This window comes from Xyrauchen texanus, chromosome 11, assembly GCF_025860055.1.
Source record: "Xyrauchen texanus isolate HMW12.3.18 chromosome 11, RBS_HiC_50CHRs, whole genome shotgun sequence".
Lineage (NCBI taxonomy): Eukaryota > Metazoa > Chordata > Actinopteri > Cypriniformes > Catostomidae > Xyrauchen > Xyrauchen texanus.
The window spans coordinates 11,477,711-11,497,363 of NC_068286.1; the positions used below are offsets into that span (position 1 = coordinate 11,477,711).

General features: G+C 38.8%; 3 protein-coding genes across 9 annotated transcripts; 2 read left to right on the plus strand and 1 right to left on the minus strand.

Annotated features, from left to right (window-relative positions):
• The first annotated feature begins 1,534 nt into the window (after positions 1-1,534).
• si:ch211-243a20.4 (uncharacterized) lies at positions 1,535-4,961 on the plus strand. The gene is made up of 6 exons (XM_052137979.1): positions 1,535-1,808; positions 1,984-2,286; positions 3,343-3,464; positions 4,100-4,210; positions 4,417-4,506; positions 4,790-4,961. The coding sequence occupies exons 1-6, from the start codon at positions 1,745-1,747 to the stop codon at positions 4,832-4,834; spliced, it is 735 nt and encodes a 244-aa protein (XP_051993939.1). The 5' UTR covers positions 1,535-1,744; the 3' UTR covers positions 4,835-4,961.
• Positions 4,962-6,642: 1,681 nt separating this feature from the next.
• LOC127652124 (40-kDa huntingtin-associated protein-like) lies at positions 6,643-14,872 on the plus strand. Of its 5 annotated transcripts, none has more exons than XR_007971667.1 (12): positions 6,643-6,884; positions 7,236-7,282; positions 7,396-7,468; positions 7,606-7,765; positions 9,030-9,098; positions 9,239-9,359; positions 9,524-9,616; positions 13,763-13,827; positions 13,984-14,065; positions 14,154-14,200; positions 14,289-14,377; positions 14,475-14,567. XR_007971667.1 is itself a non-coding variant. In XM_052138176.1 (12 exons), the coding sequence occupies exons 1-12, from the start codon at positions 6,769-6,771 to the stop codon at positions 14,554-14,556; spliced, it is 1,011 nt and encodes a 336-aa protein (XP_051994136.1). In that variant the 5' UTR covers positions 6,643-6,768; the 3' UTR covers positions 14,557-14,850. The 5 variants fall into 5 exon arrangements, 3 of the variants coding, with proteins under 3 accessions (XP_051994136.1, XP_051994137.1, XP_051994138.1); XR_007971668.1 differs by having other exon boundaries at positions 9,524-9,612; positions 14,322-14,377; positions 14,475-14,509; XM_052138176.1 differs by having other exon boundaries at positions 14,322-14,377; positions 14,475-14,850.
• Positions 14,873-15,067: 195 nt separating this feature from the next.
• LOC127652125 (epithelial membrane protein 2-like) lies at positions 15,068-19,442 on the minus strand. Of its 3 annotated transcripts, none has more exons than XM_052138181.1 (5): positions 19,042-19,442; positions 17,182-17,291; positions 16,747-16,855; positions 16,412-16,552; positions 15,068-16,309 (listed from the first exon to the last, which is right to left on the minus strand). In XM_052138181.1, the coding sequence occupies exons 2-5, from the start codon at positions 17,257-17,259 to the stop codon at positions 16,149-16,151; spliced, it is 489 nt and encodes a 162-aa protein (XP_051994141.1). In that variant the 5' UTR covers positions 17,260-17,291; positions 19,042-19,442; the 3' UTR covers positions 15,068-16,148. The 3 variants fall into 3 exon arrangements, with proteins under 3 accessions (XP_051994141.1, XP_051994139.1, XP_051994142.1); XM_052138179.1 differs by having other exon boundaries at positions 18,880-19,442; XM_052138182.1 differs by having other exon boundaries at positions 18,939-19,099.
• Between the last annotated feature and the right edge of the window lie 211 nt (positions 19,443-19,653).

The window sequence follows — 19,653 nt, forward strand, 5'->3', positions numbered from 1 at the left end:
TGCTTTAGCCGAAACAACATTTACATGTAACTAATACTTGCTTAGGACATATTTCAAATGTCAATACTCTGAATCCTGGCTGGCAAGCCTGGAAATAGTCCCACTACTAAAATATATACATGTTTATATAAAATAGCATGTCAACTAATGAAAACTAAATGACTTAACTCTTCTTCTGAGGAAAATGTTAACTCTTCCTTACTATCCAGGAGTTTCCTCGCCTGTGCATCGTGCAATCTTTCAAACGTGCAGAAAAGTGAATGAACTAGATGTTTTCAAGGCACAGTCGGGGGCATTTACCATTTGCATTGATCACCTGAGCACATAGGCGGAAATCGCGGGGGGGTCAGGGGGGTCAGGTCTCTCTCTCTCTCTCTCTACACACACACACACACACACACACACACACACACACACACACACACACACACACACACACATCCATCCTTGTTTATCCAATAACTAGTTAGAAACAACACAAACCGTGATACTATTTCTGAAGGGATGTTTTTTAATTACTAACGGAGGCTTGGACACATCATTTGTTTTGAACCAGCGATGGCAGATTCTGATCCGTTGCGTAAGAAAGTAGTTCCATGCACAAAAATACCAAATATATTGTTACTTGTTTGTTCAATATGCCTAATGCATTAACTAATGACAACAAAGGGAACCTTATTGTAAAGTTTTATCATTACATGTTATATGCTGTAAACAGGGCCATAGCAAGGAATTCTGGTAATAAAAAAAATACAGTTAAAAATTAGTTGTGTGCCCCGGGCCCCTAGAATCGTTACCACCTTTCACACCATTAGCTACGGCCCTGGCTGTGAATGAGCACGAAGACCTGAAAAGTGTTTTTGCAGTGGACTTTGGTGAGTAGAGCATGGTAAGTTGTGACACCACTTGCAGTAGCAGTGTTCTTTTGACATCATTATGACAAGGAAATTGACAACAGTGACTCATCACATACATTGCAGTGGTTAAGATGAACACGAAGTGGAGTTTTGCAAAATTACATTATCTCACTGTCTGTTTTTGATGCATTCTGAAATAAATCATGAATTAGGGCATTTTATGTTTTTGATTAACTGTATGAATAAGTGTAGTTATTAAGCATTTATAACAGCAAGTTTATAACATAAGTTTTTTTATTCATAGCATAAGTATTTATTTGGCAAGTATTGCATGAAAGTCCCTCTTTATATTCATGTTGTTATAACTGCATATCAATGATTTAATATACATTTCTAAATTACTTATTGATCTGTAATTAACCCTTTTATACACCCTTTAAAAAGGGGACATTTTTGTAAAGTTTTTCATAATTTTTACATGACGGAGGCATGCCTGGACTCGTGCTTTCATATGGTTATAGCAATTTATCCTGTCCTACAGTGCCAAGGTGCAATATTTCAATATACCATATGGTTAAAAAATGGCAGTGTATTCATTTCATAAAAGGACAGAATTAAGGAAGTGATCAAGAGAGAAAGAGAGGAACTGGGTTTTTTGAGGATTGCATGAGATACTAATAAGCTTACATGTCATGCTGTGAGTGTCCTTTGAACATCCAAATATGTCTTAACTTCCTTTCTTCTTTGGAGCGACAACAGTTCTTTACCGATATATGCTCCACTGTTAATGGTGTGTTGTATAAGGATATCTGTCGGTGAAACAACACCAAGAGAAAGGAAGATCACTTAATTTCAAATGAAAGGAAACTGGATATTTACACCTAAGGATGAATTTGGTGAAACCTGTCCTGTGTTGGATCTTTATCTTGTGCTTTTGGCGAGAAACTGAAGGTATTACTGATCTTTATTTACATGCTATTACGGAAGTTTGTGTGTGTTTGTATGTGTGTGTGTGTGTGTCCTCAGTGAGTATGTATCTGTTTTATTTCATTTTAATATTAATTTATACCTGAATTGCCTACTAACAGGCCACATATGGTTCAATAACAGCAGCTCTCTCCTCCAGGCACAATATACTCTTCTACCAAAGCTAAAATCTCTATGCCGAACAGAACCAGAGTGGCATTAGCTGGAGAAACTCTTGAATTTAAACTGTCAGTAACCATACCAGCAAACCACACAAATGGCAATCTTGAATGCTACAAGTCTCAGAGCAAGGAGACTGTTTGGAAAAAGGAGCTTGAAAGGACACATTCGGATGTTACTAAATCGGAGGTGGTACATATCAAAATGTACAACAGCTCCTGGTCTGGTGATTACCACTTTCGTTATGCATTTCAAGAAGTACACTGGGTGGTTCTTGTGATGGGTGAGTCTGCAGATTACTGATTCTTAAATTGTACTTGCCTTTACAAAAAGCACTGTTGACTGAGCTCTCAGATACAGCTAAAACATTTAAATGGAAATTGTTGTGGTCAGTCAGAGATTAGATAAGACCAAGTTTCATGAGAGCTTTATTAAGTTTTTGAGAGATGCAGACAGCATTGCTGAGTCTAAGCAGAGAGAGAGGCAACTTAGTGTTTGTGAACACAGATTTTATAGCCATGAGGCGCCTAGATAAAAGCAGTAAATCTTACAGAGACTCAGCTTCATTTTACCACAGAACATTCTAGAGACTTATACAGACATCAGAAATCAGATCTTGTCCTCCCCTTAAAATGTGTAGTAGCTACTGTCCCAAATGGAACACTTTTTGTACTACACGAAAGTGTTCACCATTTAACAGCTGACGAAAGTAACATTTCAAACACATGTGATGTGTTGCTGCTAGCTTTATCATGTTGACCATCCTCAGTTCAATACTTGTATCTCAAATAATGTACATATTCACCCAGCTGGGGGTGATGGTAAAGCATTTAACTCACATTTCTAAGGTGCTGTCTTCACTGAAGTTTCGCTAGTTGCTACATTCTCCATAATTTAAAATAACAACCACACAGTCAGGTAACTGAAAATGGAAAGCAAACTGAAATGTTTGGAAACCAAATTGGAATATTCAAATGGAAATGGATTGGTGTGAATGTGAGATCATTTTAATTCTGCTCAGTTAGAAATTATATTGCACACTTAGTCAGAACAGTATGAAGGTCTGTGTCTGTGCCTAGCTTGGTGGATGTGGCTTGAAAGCTTTAGGAGGAGTTAGTGTAAGAAATCTTGTTCTTGTAAATAAGAAATCTTGCCAGCGTAATTATTGATTGGTAAAAAAGAGAAAACAGAAGAAAAAAAAGACAGGAAATCACATGTGAGTTTAGTCATGTGATGTGTTGTATCGAAACTGCAAAAGAAAGAGTCTGCAAAAAATTATACAACTTTTCTCTCTTCCTTTCGCTCTCTCTAATTTCCCCCCTAATTCTCTGATTCCTAGATAAGGGTTATCAAGATCCAGGTGACGTGTGGGAAAAAGACATCATCATAATGATGATTTTCTCAGGAATTTTACTCTTCTTCAATGTTTCAGGTTCACTTTACATTTTGAAGATCTACAAGGTAACATATACACGTATGAACTCACATAGTCTCTTAGGAAGATCTGAATGTACTGTATTAATGAAATCTGTTCTTATTTGCCTACCTTAATGTGCCTATGTCTTGATGTTATTTCCTGCTGTAGCCTTCTTTGCTTGTTGTATAAATCAGATGATTTATACTGATTTATAATTTATGATTTACACTGGAAAATTTCAAGTGATGAATTTCAGTACATCTGAGGGCAATTAATCTAGCAATTAGGGGTTAAAGATCTTTGCTGATTTCAATCAATGATCCATGGCCTTTCAAGATTTTGTTTTTAAGCAAGACATTTAACCACAGGTTGCTTCATATGGACTGCCCAGAGTTATGTTGAATGCATGATGATGCAGCTATGACCAGAAACAGCATGGTAGCTTGCAGAAATAGGCATTTCACAGCATTCCCATTGAGCTTGTGACAAATATTAAATAAACACCATGACTCTCTCTTATTGCTTTTTATTACATAACAAGGCCTTAGTGAATCCCAGAGCTGTTGTATTTGGGTCTTACAGTACAGTATCTAGGCAGCCAGTTTACTGTACTTTATCTACTACCCAGTAAACCAGTGTGGCAGTGTTAGTTGCATCTCTATTTGTGCCTTACTTTTAGGAACAACCTCTCTCTGGAGAGGAAAGAAATAAAGTTGTGAAGAAGAGACCAGAGGAGAGGGATGAGAATGTGGTGATGGAAGAAGATGCAGCATCTGCATCACTCTACACTGTAAGATAAGAAGTTATAAGTATTTTTTCTTGGTCATATTTGTTCCACATTTAGATGGATGGATGGATATTAAACATTGTCAAATTTTGATAATAACCCAACAGTGATTTAACCTGTTTATTTATATTATGACTTTTATATGTCACAAAAGATTCTAAATTGTCCCACATTATAACTGCATCTCCTTATATCCCCACCATCCCCAGGCACTACAACACAGACCAAGCGCCATTTATGATTCACTGAATCCAGAACCGATGAGTCAAAAGGAAAACAGACAAAAATCAGAAAAAATGGTTCGTGTAATTGGAGGAAAATTGTGCATTATCCCACTACACAAGACTTGTATAACAACATTCCAAGATGCACTAGAATTATTCCAAAAGCATAATCTCCACATAGTTATTGCAATATCAATATCTAGCTAGTTACATTATTTCAAATTCAATTGCACAAGTATTGAACAAGTACACATACACACACACACATATATATATATATATATATATATATATATATATATATATATATATATATATATACTTTTACACCAGTTCCTAACACTTTGCTCCCTTTCAGCACTGGAAAGCTCAAGAAGATGAAGAAGTCTATGAAAACTTTTGAATATTTGTCTGCATAAATATACTTTTCTATTAGTGTCAAATAAAAATACAGATATTTTTGTATAATATAAAACAATATGGCCCTGTGTAACAAACCATACTAGGAAATAAAGGAAGATTAAAACAAATGAATGATGGATTTTTTTGTTGTTGTTTTTATTCCCTCTCAAACTTCAGTCTTTTTGTATTTGTAACCCGCACACACAAACACAAGACGAGACAGTCACAATGTCGGAGAAAACTGCTTTATTCCAACAAAGCAGGCAACAGTACAAAAACAGGGCAAATCCAGTGAAGAATGGTCAGGGTGAGCGTTATGTCAAAGCCGGGGAATCAAGATAGGGTAAAGGGGCAAATCCAGGAGAGAGTGGTCAACGAGAGTGTAGGGTCAAAGCCGGGGTAATAAGAATCAGCGGAACGAGTAACACTAAACAGGGGAGCTAGGGGAACACAAGAGCTGGCAAGCTAAGGGGTAAACTAGAGTTCAGAAGTAGACGAGACTAGCGGGGGTGCAAAGACACGGGAAACTAAATACAATAACCAACGGGGGGTGAAACGAATGTGCTGTGATATAAACAGGGGAACTAACGAGCGGTGCAGGTGTAACGAATAAAGGGGTGATAAGACGAGTACAGGTGAAACTAATGATCTACTGATTGGGACGAGTGCGGGTGAAACTAAGGGGGCTTTCACACTAGCACTTTTGGTGCGCACCCCAGTTCGAATGACGTCAGAGTTCGGTTCGTTTGGCTGATGTGAACGCTATCTTCCGAACTCGGGTGCGCACCCGCGAACCGTACTTGGGTCCGCTTAAAAAGGTGGTCTGGGGTACGGTTCATGTGAACTCCAGTACGGTTCGCTGCTGATATGAATGCAATCGAACCAAACCACGGAAGTGAACCGCTATTGATGACGTATAATGTGGTCGTCAGTCTCACACGCGTCACTTTCAAAATGAGCGAAAAGAGTTTACTTTCGTGCGTGCGTGCATGTGTGTGTGTGTAAACACTTACCTTGACGAAAAGCGGGATTGACGCACACGCACTGCAAGCAGAGAGATGATTTCTGCTTGCCTTCGCAAAAATTGTCTTCGGCGGACAGCCCGCTGTCTTTTGAACGATTTCAGTATTTTGCGGCAGAGAGACGCAAAGTGTGTTTCTGTATCTTGATGTTGAAAACAAAACCAAAGGTAAAAAAAGAAGAACAAATGTGAACCGAGCAAGTCTATTCATTGAATTTTGACGCCTTTTCATTTCGCGGTTATCAAGCAACACGATTACGCACCAGCTGCAGCTTGATGACGCAAGCGTACCGCGGTTCGGATACAAATATATGATGTGAACACAGTCCATCGGGGGGAGGGGGGAGCAATCGAACTCAGGTTCGGAACAATACTGGTGATAGGAGAGCGGGCATGCGAGCCCGAGGAGGGAGACCTGCTAACGAGCATGAGAGCTCGTAGGAGCAAAACGAGCGTGGAAGCTCGAGGGAGCGGAACGAGCGTGGAAGCTCTAGGGGGCGGAGCGAGGTAGCGGGGTTCGTGACAGTATTGAATCATAATAAACATATCCATGACATTTCACTGTACATGTAAGGTTTCAATAAGCTCAATAAAAATAAAAAAAAATGAAAGACAGTACTTCCATTTTTACACTTCATTGATTTTTTTACAAGTATATATTTCATATATTTTTATATTTAATTATAAGCATATATTTTGATTACTACAAGTAGTTCATTAATGCGACTAAGTAAACAACACAAACTTGTTTTGCATGATACATTTTGCAACATGATTTTTCACTGATGTTTTATGTATATGTCATTAGCCAAATAAAAACAGGTTTCCAAATTAAACATTTCACTCAACAGCTTGTGCTAGACCAGACTTTCAGCAAGTAACCAATCAAATAATATTTTAGCCATGAGCAGCCAATGGGAATTCGTGCAGCAGCGCTTTCAGGTTCTCGACCACTCCTACAACTGTCAACAATGGCAGCAGAGGGAGATTTTCTAATGCGCTACCGAGCGGTGTCCAACAAACTGAAAAAGTAAGAGTTAAAAGTACAACTTCATTCTGGACATGAATGATTTGTTTTCCCTGTTAGCCTTGGAAGAGAAGCATTTTTGTGTACGATTATGAGCGGAGCATTATCGTGAAAACTGCACAACTCCTAACTAGCACATTGCTAACTAGTGTATAAAGAGATTAAAAATGAAGACTGTATTACGTTTTTTATAAACGTTTTTATTAATTTCCTGGCATATCGAGTTTTTATTTTATTGTTATTATTTTTATTTAATTTAGAAAAGCTAGTTGGAGAATTGTCAAACCAACAAATGTAGCTACAATTTTGACATTTTGCACTTAATTTTGACACGTCTCCTTTTAAATCACCAAGGCGTTTTCTTCGGAAGCCTAATGTCGCTGAAGCAAGTGAACAGTTTGGTGAGTATTGTGTTGGAACATTGCTGTTTCTGCATTTAGAATGGAGATCCTGTGATGTGGAAATGCGACAGCAGACAGCTCTTATAGTCACCGTGTATGACATCCCTCCACAGGTCAACTTGCCAAGGAGCTGAAACAGCAGGATTGCCCTCAGTATGCTGCCTTCTGTAATCTAGCCATAGCCCGGTAACACAACATCTCACTTTACTATCATATCTTTATGCTATGTCATCAGATTCTTCTTTGTCTGTCTGCATGATCAAGAGAACACGTCGAACATGATCATGACATCAGTGAAAATGCAGTTTTTTCTTTCTTTGCAGGTGTGAACAGACACTCTTTAATGCTCCAGGAGAAGCCCTGGCTCTTACCGATGCAGCCCGACTCTTTCTGGCCTCTGAACAGGAAACTAGAGCACTGAGAGCCCCAGGCTTTGATGAGAACATGCAGGCAGCAATGAACTGCTATAGCTTCGCCATTAAGGTATTTATCACAATCAAGTTTATTTCAAGTTACGCATGCTCTTGCAAATAAGCATACTTAAACACTTTGTAACACTTATAGAAGGTAAGGAGGATGCTGGGACCGGCTTGACAAACACATAGACATTTAATTAACATTGATAAAGAAAAAAACACAGACTGCTTTTCAGCCAGCTGCCTCAAATCATAAAGACGTTCAAAGATGCGGACAAGCTTCTTACATCTCTCTCTTGTCTGCTGCTTACTCTTCCCCTTAAATACTCCCACCTCCCCTCGCTGGACAGCGAGGCCGGTGTGGTGCTCAGGTAGAAGTCATTTGCCACTTATCTTCCCGCTCTCGCTCTGCCCAGATGCCACTCGGCTCCGCCCTGCTCACCACACATAGGTTATTATTTTGTAGAAACTTTGGCTTTACACTTTGTTGTAGCCTGTAGGAATAAAGTCATTAGCTTGATACACATTAAATAGTTTATTGGCTTGTTATACTTCTCTCAACTTAACTGAACCTGACAAAAACATCAAGCTCTCATTGACTGACCACTACTGCATCACTCACAGTCAGATTAGGGCAAATGAAGCAACCACTTTAAGCAAGGAAAAATCTCCTTTAAAAACACTTTTATAGAAATAGTTCACCCAAATTGAAAATTCCATTATCACTAACTCACTTTCATGCCGTTCTAAATCCATATTACCTTTTGCTTCCAAATTATTTTTCTTTTTTGGAACACTTAAGGAGATATTTAGCAGTTTGTTCAAGCTAAATTCCTTAAAGTGAAAATTAACATTGATTCTAATTGTTGAGCTAAAAAAGACATAAAAGCACCTCCGCAGTAGGCCCCAGCTTTGCACTTGCATTAAATAAAAAATATTAAAATGTGTTGTCTTGAATTGGTCATGAGATGTGCAAGAAGCAACTTGATGCCAACACTTAATGTGCAAAAGTGCAAGTGAGATTTGGTAGCTATGGCAAAACATCTCCTTTTGTGTTTCATGGAAGACAAAATATATATTACGGGTTTGCAACGACATGAGGGTGAATAATCATTTAACATTTTTCCCTTTATAACTTTTAAGTTCCAGTTCATTTATCTAGTGCCTGCTTCTCAGCTAATTCACAATTTTGAAATTATCTTAAAATATATTAACAGTAATTTGAGGGGAACTTTTTGTGGTTAAAAAGCCTAAAATCTTGCAATCACATGCAGATTTTGTGTTTATTTGTTAGATGTTACACTGCAAATTTGTACTTATATATTGTTCAGGTCTATATTGAGATGAATCATCCTGTTATGGCGGCCAGTCTCTCACTGGAGCTTGGTAATGCTCTGAAGGTGAGACATTAATCACTGTAACAAATGGGGCAGCATTCAATGTATTATTTCAATTAGGCTATTGGATGAATAAATGTGTGTTTGCACTTTTCCGCAGTGCTTGCTCGTGATGCATGCCCGTATTCTTTATATATGTATAGGAGATGAACAGACCCAGCGAGGCAATGGTTCATTTCCAGAGAGCTGCAGAATTGCAGATTGCGATTCCAATCGAGTCTCTGCTTTCACTGTGGGAGATGGCCTTCTGCAAAATACTGACCCGTGAGTGCAAAGGAGCAAACTCTGTTTAGAAAATAATGTCAAATTTGTCCTGAATTATCCAGAAATGTGGATTCATAATTTTATGCCACATCATAGATTTGTTTGACAGTTTCGGATGAAGTTGTTGTATTGTAGCGATAGTAACAGTCATATTTGATTGACAGGTGATTATGATGGTGCTCTTGCAGTGCTGTCTGAGATGCAGCTTATGTGTCAGGAGAGAGGACTACAGCTACCTGGGACCAACACCCCTGTGGGTAGGAATATAATTAATTTGATAATGATAATATAATTTTAAATTAGGGCTGTCAATCGTTAAAAGTTTTTAAAGTATTATTACATGCTGTGACTATTAATTAATCAAATGAGCCGCATATATCAATAGTTGTGAAATAGGCTCCAAAATAAATATAATTACATTTAAATAATATGTCCATTCGTCCATCCATCCATTGTTGCAGACGAGTTAAGCATTGACTACAAAAAGTGGCTTAAGAACTCAATACATAATTTTATTCCCATATCACTGAGTAACCCTACAGTCGACAACAATCCATTTTGCAATTGAGTTGTCCTGTTCTCACAGGATGTTATTTTACGGTCCGTCTTTTCTATTTTTAATTGACAGTCTATGTATATTTGTGTCAGACGGATGCTTTTGGAGCATCTCACTTGTTTTTAGCGTCATTAACACGGCACTTATTAGATGCTGTGTCAAGTTAAAAGTAGTACAAATGTTGAAAAGTGCGTCTCGAGTTCCCTGTATTCTATTGTGATTCGCCTAGCTGTCAAGAACTCGTCCTGTGAGACTAGGGCTGTCCCTATAGATTATTTTGGTAATTGAGTAATCTTGCAATTATTCTGATGATTAATCGAGTAATTGAAAAAAAATATATTTAATACTTCAGATTGCATAAAGTTGTCGAGGTGAAGACACGTTTGGCTAAAATGCATTTGTGATAGTTTTCAGGTCAGTCTCAAGGGAAAATGAGGAAGCGGGAACCAGCTCACACTCTTTAGCTTTGTTTATTAAAGGTCACTTTCCAGTGCACACACTCAAAACCAAAACACTCTGTTGCTCAATAATCAAATTAAATGTTCTCTTTAACAGAGACGGCATCGTCTTGGGACTCTAGCTCCTCTCTCTCCTCCACTGCGGCTCTGGCTGCTCCTTTATCTCCCTCCAGCTCTCAATGTATCACAAAACAGCTGTCAGAGATAATTTTCCGCAGGTGATAAACCTTATCGTTCTTGTCTCCTGAACTCGCTCTCGTCCACGCCCCGACCACACCCCCACCACCACATACCCGAAACACCCAACTCAGGCCGGGGTGCCATCCGGCCATTCCTGGAGAGGATGTCTGCCACCGCCATCTGTGCCACCGGCCTGTGGACCACCTCAAACTTAAAAGGCTAAAGAGCCAGATACCAATGGGTGGTCTGCGCATTGCCATCTTTCATACGATGTAGCCACTGGAGCGGGGTGTAGTCCAAACAGAGGGTAAAGACCCATCCCTGGAGGTAGTATCGAAGGGTAAGTTGATGGCCAGACCCTCCCCCTCGAACATCCGGGACAACATGGAACCTAACCTCCAGTCTGATGTGTCTGTCTGTAAAAAAAAAAAGAGAGAAATCAAGAGAGTGTAACACCGGCCCACCACAAAGTGCAGCTTTCACTTGGGTGAACACCTGTTGACATGTCTCCATCCACTGGACCGGATCTGGTGCCCCCTTTTTAGTCAGATCAGTCAGTGGGCTGGTGACAGTCGAATAGATGGCCACAAACCTACTGTAATAGCCAGCCAGCCCCAGGAGCTGTCTCACCTCCTTTTTGGTCTTCGGTGTTGGGAAGGCTGCCATCTCATCAATTATCAATTTGTGGTTGCACCTGTCCATGACCCAAGTGGAAGCCCAGATACCGTACCACCCACACAATTGCACACTTCTTTAGGCTTGCCATGAGTCCTACTTGCATCAACAACCTCAGGACAGCCCTCAGATGCTGCAGGTGCCGCTGCCAATCATTAATGGTATAAAGATATCATCCAGATAGGCAGTGCCAGCAGTGTGCGGTCTGAGGATTCGGTCCATGAGCCGCTGAAACATAGCCAGGGCCCTGAACAAACCGAACAGAAGCGTCACGAATTGGTGTAATCCAAACGGTGTGGGAAATGCTATTTTTTTTCACAGGACATGGGAGTTAAGGGGATCTGCCAATATCCCTTAGTTAAATCCAGTGTCGAATAAAAGTGAGCTGTGCCTAACCAATTGAGCAGCTCATCAATCCGAGGCATCGGGTATGCATACAATTTAGACACTGCGTTGACCTTTCTATAATCAACACAGAACCAGACTGAACGTCACTCTTCAGAACCAGCACCCCCTGGCAGTCACTGTGGGTTGCAGTCACCATATCTAGCATTGCCTTTAATTCTTCCCAAATCACTTTTTTGTGTTTGGGAAATCAATAGGGGCAACTGTGTACCACTACCCCTGGAGCCATTTCGATATGGTGCTCTATGAGATTCGTACGACCGGGAAGAGGCGAGAACACACCAGAGAATTCTCCTTGCAACCTGGCCATTTCTGTGACTTGTGATGGTGAGAGATTATCTCCGCAAGTGACCTGGGTGACTCGATCAGAGGCATTTAAATTCACCTCCGGTCCAAGCTCCTCCCTCTCTGGAACTACTGTCATGGGGACCGCCTCTCTCCGAGGGTTTAGGAGGTTGAGGTGGTAAATCTGACGCACTCAGCCTCTATCCATACATTTAACCTCATAATCGATTTCCCGCGGCTTCCCCCTCCCTTTCATCAACCTGATGTGGAGCAAACGTAGACAGCCCTGCATCCCCAGCCAGCGATTCACCCATCACACACCAATACACTTTATTACAGGACCCATCCATACAAATTCTGGCCAATTCATACCCAAAATTTGTGGATTAGTTGATAACCGCAGTCTCGACACTATGCTTTTGTCCCCGAAATTGAATTGTGAAATTTTTTACATCCCTGTAAAAAAGCGAGACGCACAGCTGTGTGGCTTTAACGGCTCATGTTGAGTATTGACTGACAGCATATCTGGATTCTCGCATTGAGTTTTATCTGTGATAATGGCCATAAACGAAAAAATATTTTAGATTTAAATGTAAATTATTGAGCGGAAGTAGGGCATTGTGAACTATTACAAATGTAATCATCATGAAATCTAATGTACATGAGGAGGAAGATCGCATTTCCATTTAAAGGGTAATTCATGTACACAGAACGGAACACAAATTATAATCTGGAGAAAATAACCTTATTAGATTGAATGGATTCAGTAAGATTTAATAAGAAGAAAGAGTTTGTACATCCGTCAAAGTTCTACGGACGTCTTTGTCATTACATTATTTTATATTGCTTTATAAAAGCCTATATTGCAAACGATTATGTAGATAAATCGGTTTGGAGTGCATTCCAATGTGAGTTCAGCATGTCCCACGTGGAAACGAATGGCTCACCTTCTCTCGTGCATCTGGACGTGCAGCACCGCAAATTGCATGCAGATGAGTTTATCGCGTGTACAGAGGGTCTGTGGAATCTGGATGTCATTTTTTTTTTTAGATCTGTTGCATTTCTGAAGTGATGTTATGGTTTTTCAGGTCCTGCATTGTTTTTCAAATCTAAAGTGAAGCGCTGTCACAGAGCTGATACCTCTTGTTGTTATGTTTGTACTCTCATCCATGAACTGCATCATTTCCAGCTTTTTTTCGATATGGCAATTTTGTAATCGAGGAATTTTTTTAATTGAAGTGAATCGAGTAATCGTGACAGCCCTATGTGCGACCAGTTTATTCTGTGCCTGCACTGCTTGTGAGATTTTTAGAGCCGTGCTGACTGCCCCCTGCTGATGCAGCTCGTAAAAACACATTTGCTCTGATAGTAGGACTAATGCATACTTTTTTATGGAATTATTCATGCCCAAGGCATAATTAATGCTGTTTATGGTTTTAATGGTTTATTCTTTTTTATATTTAATCGCACCAAATTAACACTCTAAATCAGAAACCCTGCTTTGATATTAATAGAACCAACCCTGCTTTAATATTAATATAAACAATGTTAGTTTTTATATTTTGGTTAAACTTTACACAGATATTAACTGAATAAGATGCTGTGTGAAGTTTTGGTGTTCAAAAACTGATATGTTCAACACACATACATATATGTTATAGCCTACAATCTACAATCAGTGGTCATGTGTTTGGGATTGATATTCATGCCTTTAAGGAAGAGCTTTGCAGTTCCATCGAGTCAACAGTCTTTTGGGTTATGCTGACAAAAGCTAATAGTAACTGAAGCATATGCTGTAAATATACCAGATTCATGCTGCACTTCTGTGTTTGTATTAATTCCAGGTGCATTTATGGATATCGAAGCTAAATGTGAAATCTCCAGAGTATTACTGCTATTGCTGCTTGAGGTAAATTGTTGTTATTTGTAAGTGAGCTTGCATGATGTTGCTACAGTTTAAATATTCATTAACATTCTATGAACAAGTGATAACCATTTTCAATCTACTAATACTGTACGTGTTTTTGGTAACTTTCCCTGAAATTTATATTTGAGTGTGCTTTAGCCTCCCCCTCAGAAGCTATTACCTGAGCAGGCTCAAACACTTGAACGATACGCCTGGGGATCATTTGACTCGCACACTCGGGGTATGACTTCTTAGCTAAAGGGGAATAAAGTATAGTATTAAAAATTGCAGTTGTTTTGAATGTACTCTTGTCACCTTCCTTCCTCTAGTAAACTTCCTCCCAGAAAATGTGTTCCTCCTTCTACAGTCAGTTGTGGTAAGAATTTGTTTGAACCTTATTGTCAAAACATACCGTGCCAAAATAATCACACTTATGTCTAGCATTGTGCTTATTTTGGATTAAGGTGGCCAAAATGGTCTAACTGGTTTGTTTGTAGATGGCCTGCCAAGAGAAGGATACAGAATCTCTGAAGGCTCTTCAGACAGAACTATGGTGAGCTTTCAGCATTTCCTGCTTCATACTGGGCTTTTTTTGTTTTTGCAATTAGATAACCATTTTGAACCTTCCCTCTCATCTTCTTTCTCAACAGGCCTCTCCTTTCAGCAGAACAGAATCATCTCCTCCACTTAGTGGTTCAAGAGAGAATTACACCTTCTGGTCAGGGCTTATAATTCAGTCCCACTCACCACCCCCACAAAACAAATCTTGTTGGAACAGTCCCATGCCAGTGCCTGATGCATTTTGCATGAGGACTGTAGAAGGTCAGTGGACCTAGTAGAACTGTACATACACATGTGAAAACAGATTTATCCTCTATTGACATGCTTATGTTTCTCAGAATTGTTACTTATACAAACTGGTTTCTAAGAATAAAACACATTTTATACTGCATTTAGATTTTAAAGTATTTGCAGTAGATTAAAAATTTATTACAAAAATGCTTTGGTTGTATATTATTTAAAGTTGTAAAATATTGATCAATGTTGTAAATACAATTACAAAAGAGATTCTTAGAATTTACCTTTTTATTTGTGTGATTAATCAAATGAATGTCCTTCTCTGTACAGTTTTCACTGTTTGGCTTTGCATTGAAGAAATAAAACTGATTCTTTGTAAACACAACAAAGTAAAAACACTTGTAGAACAGGCTTAACCTTAGGTTAAGCAAACAAAATACAATAAGCAAAAACACCATAAATTAGACCCCCATACTCTGAGGAGCTTCTTCTTTGAGAGAATACTGAATTGTTTGATTAAAAATACATTGTGATGCAACAAAAAAAGTATAAATTACATTTAAGATTGTGAAAGCAAAGTCTTTCGGAACATTCCGTGCTCCAGAAACAGAATCATAGAATCCTCAAGGTGATCATCTGACCACACAAACATCCTTCGTATCCATGCTAATGGCATAGCAACATGACACATGTTATTGTCAACATAAACTTTCTCCACCTTGAGTTGCACAAGTCACAGGGAAATAGTTCTGTAAATATGGTGGCAGAGCTTTTGTACAGTCAAATTACAAAAATGACTTGCGGATTTAGAACTCTACATGAGAAAGTGATAAAAAAAATAACAGCACCATAATGCATTTCTAGAGGCTATCCTGTGCTATTGCTATTGCCATTTACAAGAAAACAAAACTCCATTGAAAAGAAATACACCGACATAGAGAACCAATGTCAGAACAAACATTCAACTCAAACCAAAATAAACCTATATATGTGTCTCTAAAGTGCATGTGATGTTCAACAGAAAAAAATCGTTCTCTGAGGAAAGTTTAAAACTACACTCTGATTACATTTAGATATTTTTCTGTATACTTTATATATACACAACTTGTTTTCTCTTTATACATGTTATAGATACATTTTTTACATGTCATTCTTGAATATACTATCTCTTCACATCTTAACCATACTTAAATACTTACACACACTAAAGTTTTCACACCCTCTCATTGCTTTATATAACTAGAAAATCAAAACAATCCTCTGCATCTCAATCTTTTTTTTATCACTTTTCTTCAAATGCTGAGTAAAGCTTTTCTCATTGGCAGACTAAGTTTTGCTAAATGAGTGCAGATGTTGTCTTTAGTTGGACAAGTTCTGACAATTCTAACAGACCTGGAACATTTAAGACATATTTTATGTATAACCTATTGCACCTAGACTTACACTTACTCGTAGTCCACTGTAAAGTTTACATGACAAGAGAATACCCAATGCTACAGATTTGCACTGAGAGCAAGGGCTGAAGTTTAATCCACTCTCTTGCGCAGGATGATGTACATAATTCCCGTAAAGAAGGTCAGCAGCCAGCCAAACCAGGCCATGATGTAAGACCAGCCATACCATCCATCCTTCTCACCTCTGTGAAAATGATCAGTGTAGATTGACAGAGACACCATTATGCAGAAACCTAGAGAATGTATGATGAAATTCATTAGCGCTCCATATGTTTTCTTACAGAGCTTTGAGACAACTTTAGAATAGCACCAGATTTCCAGACAAAGGAACTTACAGGAGATGAGTTGCACTACACCAGAGATGGTGAACCGCTGTCCCTTACCCAGAGTAAAGAGTTGGAATATGAACACACACAGAGAGATAACCGCAAACAGGCAGGCCAGCACTGCAAACGCCTGTACCGCCTGCAGATAGTCTAGAAGGAGTGATTGAAGGGATGATATTTAGAGTGGATGTCCCAGTCTGTACAAGCATGCAATTATTTACTTCTCTGATGACAAAGCGAATGCTCTATCTTAGTTCCAGACCTCATTGATGGCTGATTGCAAAGAGCAATACAAATTGTATTTATTCCTAATTCCTTTAAGGGGCATTGCATTGTTTTCTTACCTTTCCGGTAAGATGTGGGTATGTCCATGTACACCCAAACATTGTCATTTTTCTCCATCACCCATCTGCCCCACAGGTCTGTGTAAAGTGTACTTGTAAACCACCAAGCCTGGGAAAATCAAAAGACCTCCCATTAACTACTTTACTATTAAATGTGATCTACTACAAAGATGGACAAAAATGTACATCTGTACAAAAATGAAACAAGTGGCTCTCAAACACAAAACTGGATACATGAGAGACTTAAATTTGTTGACTGTTAATGACTACTAATAAGGAAGGTGTATACGACTGGCAGGCTGATAGTAATGGTAAAGATGCCTTCAAATGACAACACGAATACTTCTCCAGTGAATATTTTTGCACGTCAATCGCATATGCATTTCATTATATATTAAGGACAGAAACTTAAAGAAAGAAACTGGTTTCACTTACATCATCTATGGTTGCCCAAAAGAGGAAGAAAATTGTAGTAAGATGAAGCAAACAGATTCCTGCCAGGGCCCTCAACATATTCAGAAGATAAATGGAGGAAAAACAGTATCCTGCAGAAAGGAAAATATTACAAAACATTACTTAAGCTTAATGACTCAACATCAAAAGGCCACCTATCACATGATGTCTTTAATGTCCGAGTTTAGATATGAGAATCTTTAATCCATGTGTCAGTGATGGTTTAACGGAAGGCAAAGACTTTGATGACCTTTATTAAAAATGCTGATGCATGCTTTAATTCACACGTCAGGAATATTCCAGGTTCAATACAAGTCAAGCTCATTCGACAGCATTTGTGGTATAATGTTGATTACCACAAAAATGTATTTCCATCCGTCCACACTTTTATTAAAAAAAGAATGAATCAAAAATCAAGGTTACACTGAGGCACTTACAATGGAAGTGAATGGGGCTAATTTTATAAAAGCACACATTAATTCTTCTGTTAAAACTCGTTTATTATTTGAGCTGTAAAGTTGTTTAAAATGTAATGTTTACAGTCATTTTAAGGTTTGCTGACATTGCATCGTCATGGCTATGTTGTAAAATTGGCTATAACTTTAAATAAAAAGCATTAGTAAATGATTTTATCATACTAAAATCATGTTTACATGCATACTGTTTGTCTTGTGGCTAAACTTTTGAAACGGTGAGTATTTCAACGTTCAAAAATTGGCTCCCATTCACTTCCATTGTAAGAGCCTAACCCAGATGTTTTTAGTATTTTTTTTAAGAAAAGCATGGGTAAGTCAAAATACATTTTGTGATAATAAATATTAATGCCATAAATACTGTCGATTGAGCTTAACTTGTATTGAATCCTGAATATATATACCATAAATGTGTGCTTGTAATAATATCTTTGAAAATGAAGGCCAGAAGACATGACATTAAAGTTGCATGTGTCCTAAAAGCTGTTCTCTTCTAATAGTGCCGGGTGGTGCCCATCTCCAATTGGCACAGTAAGATGCTTCCTATATAACATGCACAGATTACTATCTGCTTTTTAACTGCAATAGATGTCACGTGGGGCAAGAACAAATAAAGAGGTGGGAAAGATGCTCCTTCTATCACACCTAGGTTGAGTGACATGTCAAATAAAATGCCGATGCACACTTCTCATACATTCTACATTTTCAAGAAAAACTGTTTAGTCAAATACCTTTAAATGCACTCCGACAGATTAGATCATATTAGACCTTCGGCCACTACATTAACATTTGATATATTAGTGGGCTGTTCACAATAACGGTCATGCAGCCATGCGTGCAAAAGCAATGTTTTTTTATTGACATCTACCAGCAAATCTCCATGTCGTGCACATTAAACGAATAAACAACGGGATGATTGTCCAGAATGCGGTTAACGTCACACATTACATATATGTGATATGGAGAATGAATTCGTGCAACGTCATACGGTCGGCTTTCGGAATGTGGCTTCCTCCAAACAGTTTGGGTCAAATTAGATGTGATCAGTTAGAGTTAAATATATTCCCTCTTTTGTAAATCTATTCTAAATCGAAGATGCTTAAATGTAATAATTAACAAACTCTTTAAAATCTCACCGACAGATTATTATTGTTTTTTTTTTGTTTGTTTGTTTTTTTTACAGCTGCCACATATAGGAAAACATTACCTTTGGGTATTTAAGCTGTCAATTTATTTCTTGTTTTCGTAGTGTATCTGTTGACCCACCATCCAGGAGGATTCTCACTTCCTCGCACCTCGTCCGTTGTCGTCTCGCCCCCCTCCCGCACTCTTTGCTGCATAGAGAACCCCACCCATCCCGAGGACTTACTTTTAAGTCCTTACGTATCCCACATCCAGATAGCGAAATCCCAGAACGGTGATGTCGCTCACAGGAAATTCGTGCATAAGATGTAGTGACAAGACACACAAATGTTTATTTCTGCTGTTGTCAAAAATACACCCAAAACATTTTAAGGGTCTGCCTTAAATTTACCGCATGCTCAATCATTCTTGATAGATTTCCATGTATTTCTAAGAGTTTAAGACCTCTTCGTCCTATTTCCTAAAACTGTGATGTGCTATACGCCCTATTCGATCTGTCCGCATGCCACAGCAGCCCACTCAGCTCTTCTATTGATGCACAACAACGACCGCAGACTCCAGACTCGACCGGTATCGCAGACATAACCGCACTGCACCTGCAAGGTTAAAAAACTGCTTGCACGGTGCAAGCGCAGCACGTGGCTACCGGAGTATATATAGGCTGCCGGGCTCAGTATGCTAGTCATCAAAAGTCATCTGTCCAATCACAGTGAAGTAAAGTAGCGCCGCAAAGGCAGAAACTGATGCGGCGGGTGAGTCATCTAATGTAGGCTTGTAGCGACACCCAGTGGTCGAGAAATATAACGCTGCAGATTTAATAAGGGACAATAATCTAATT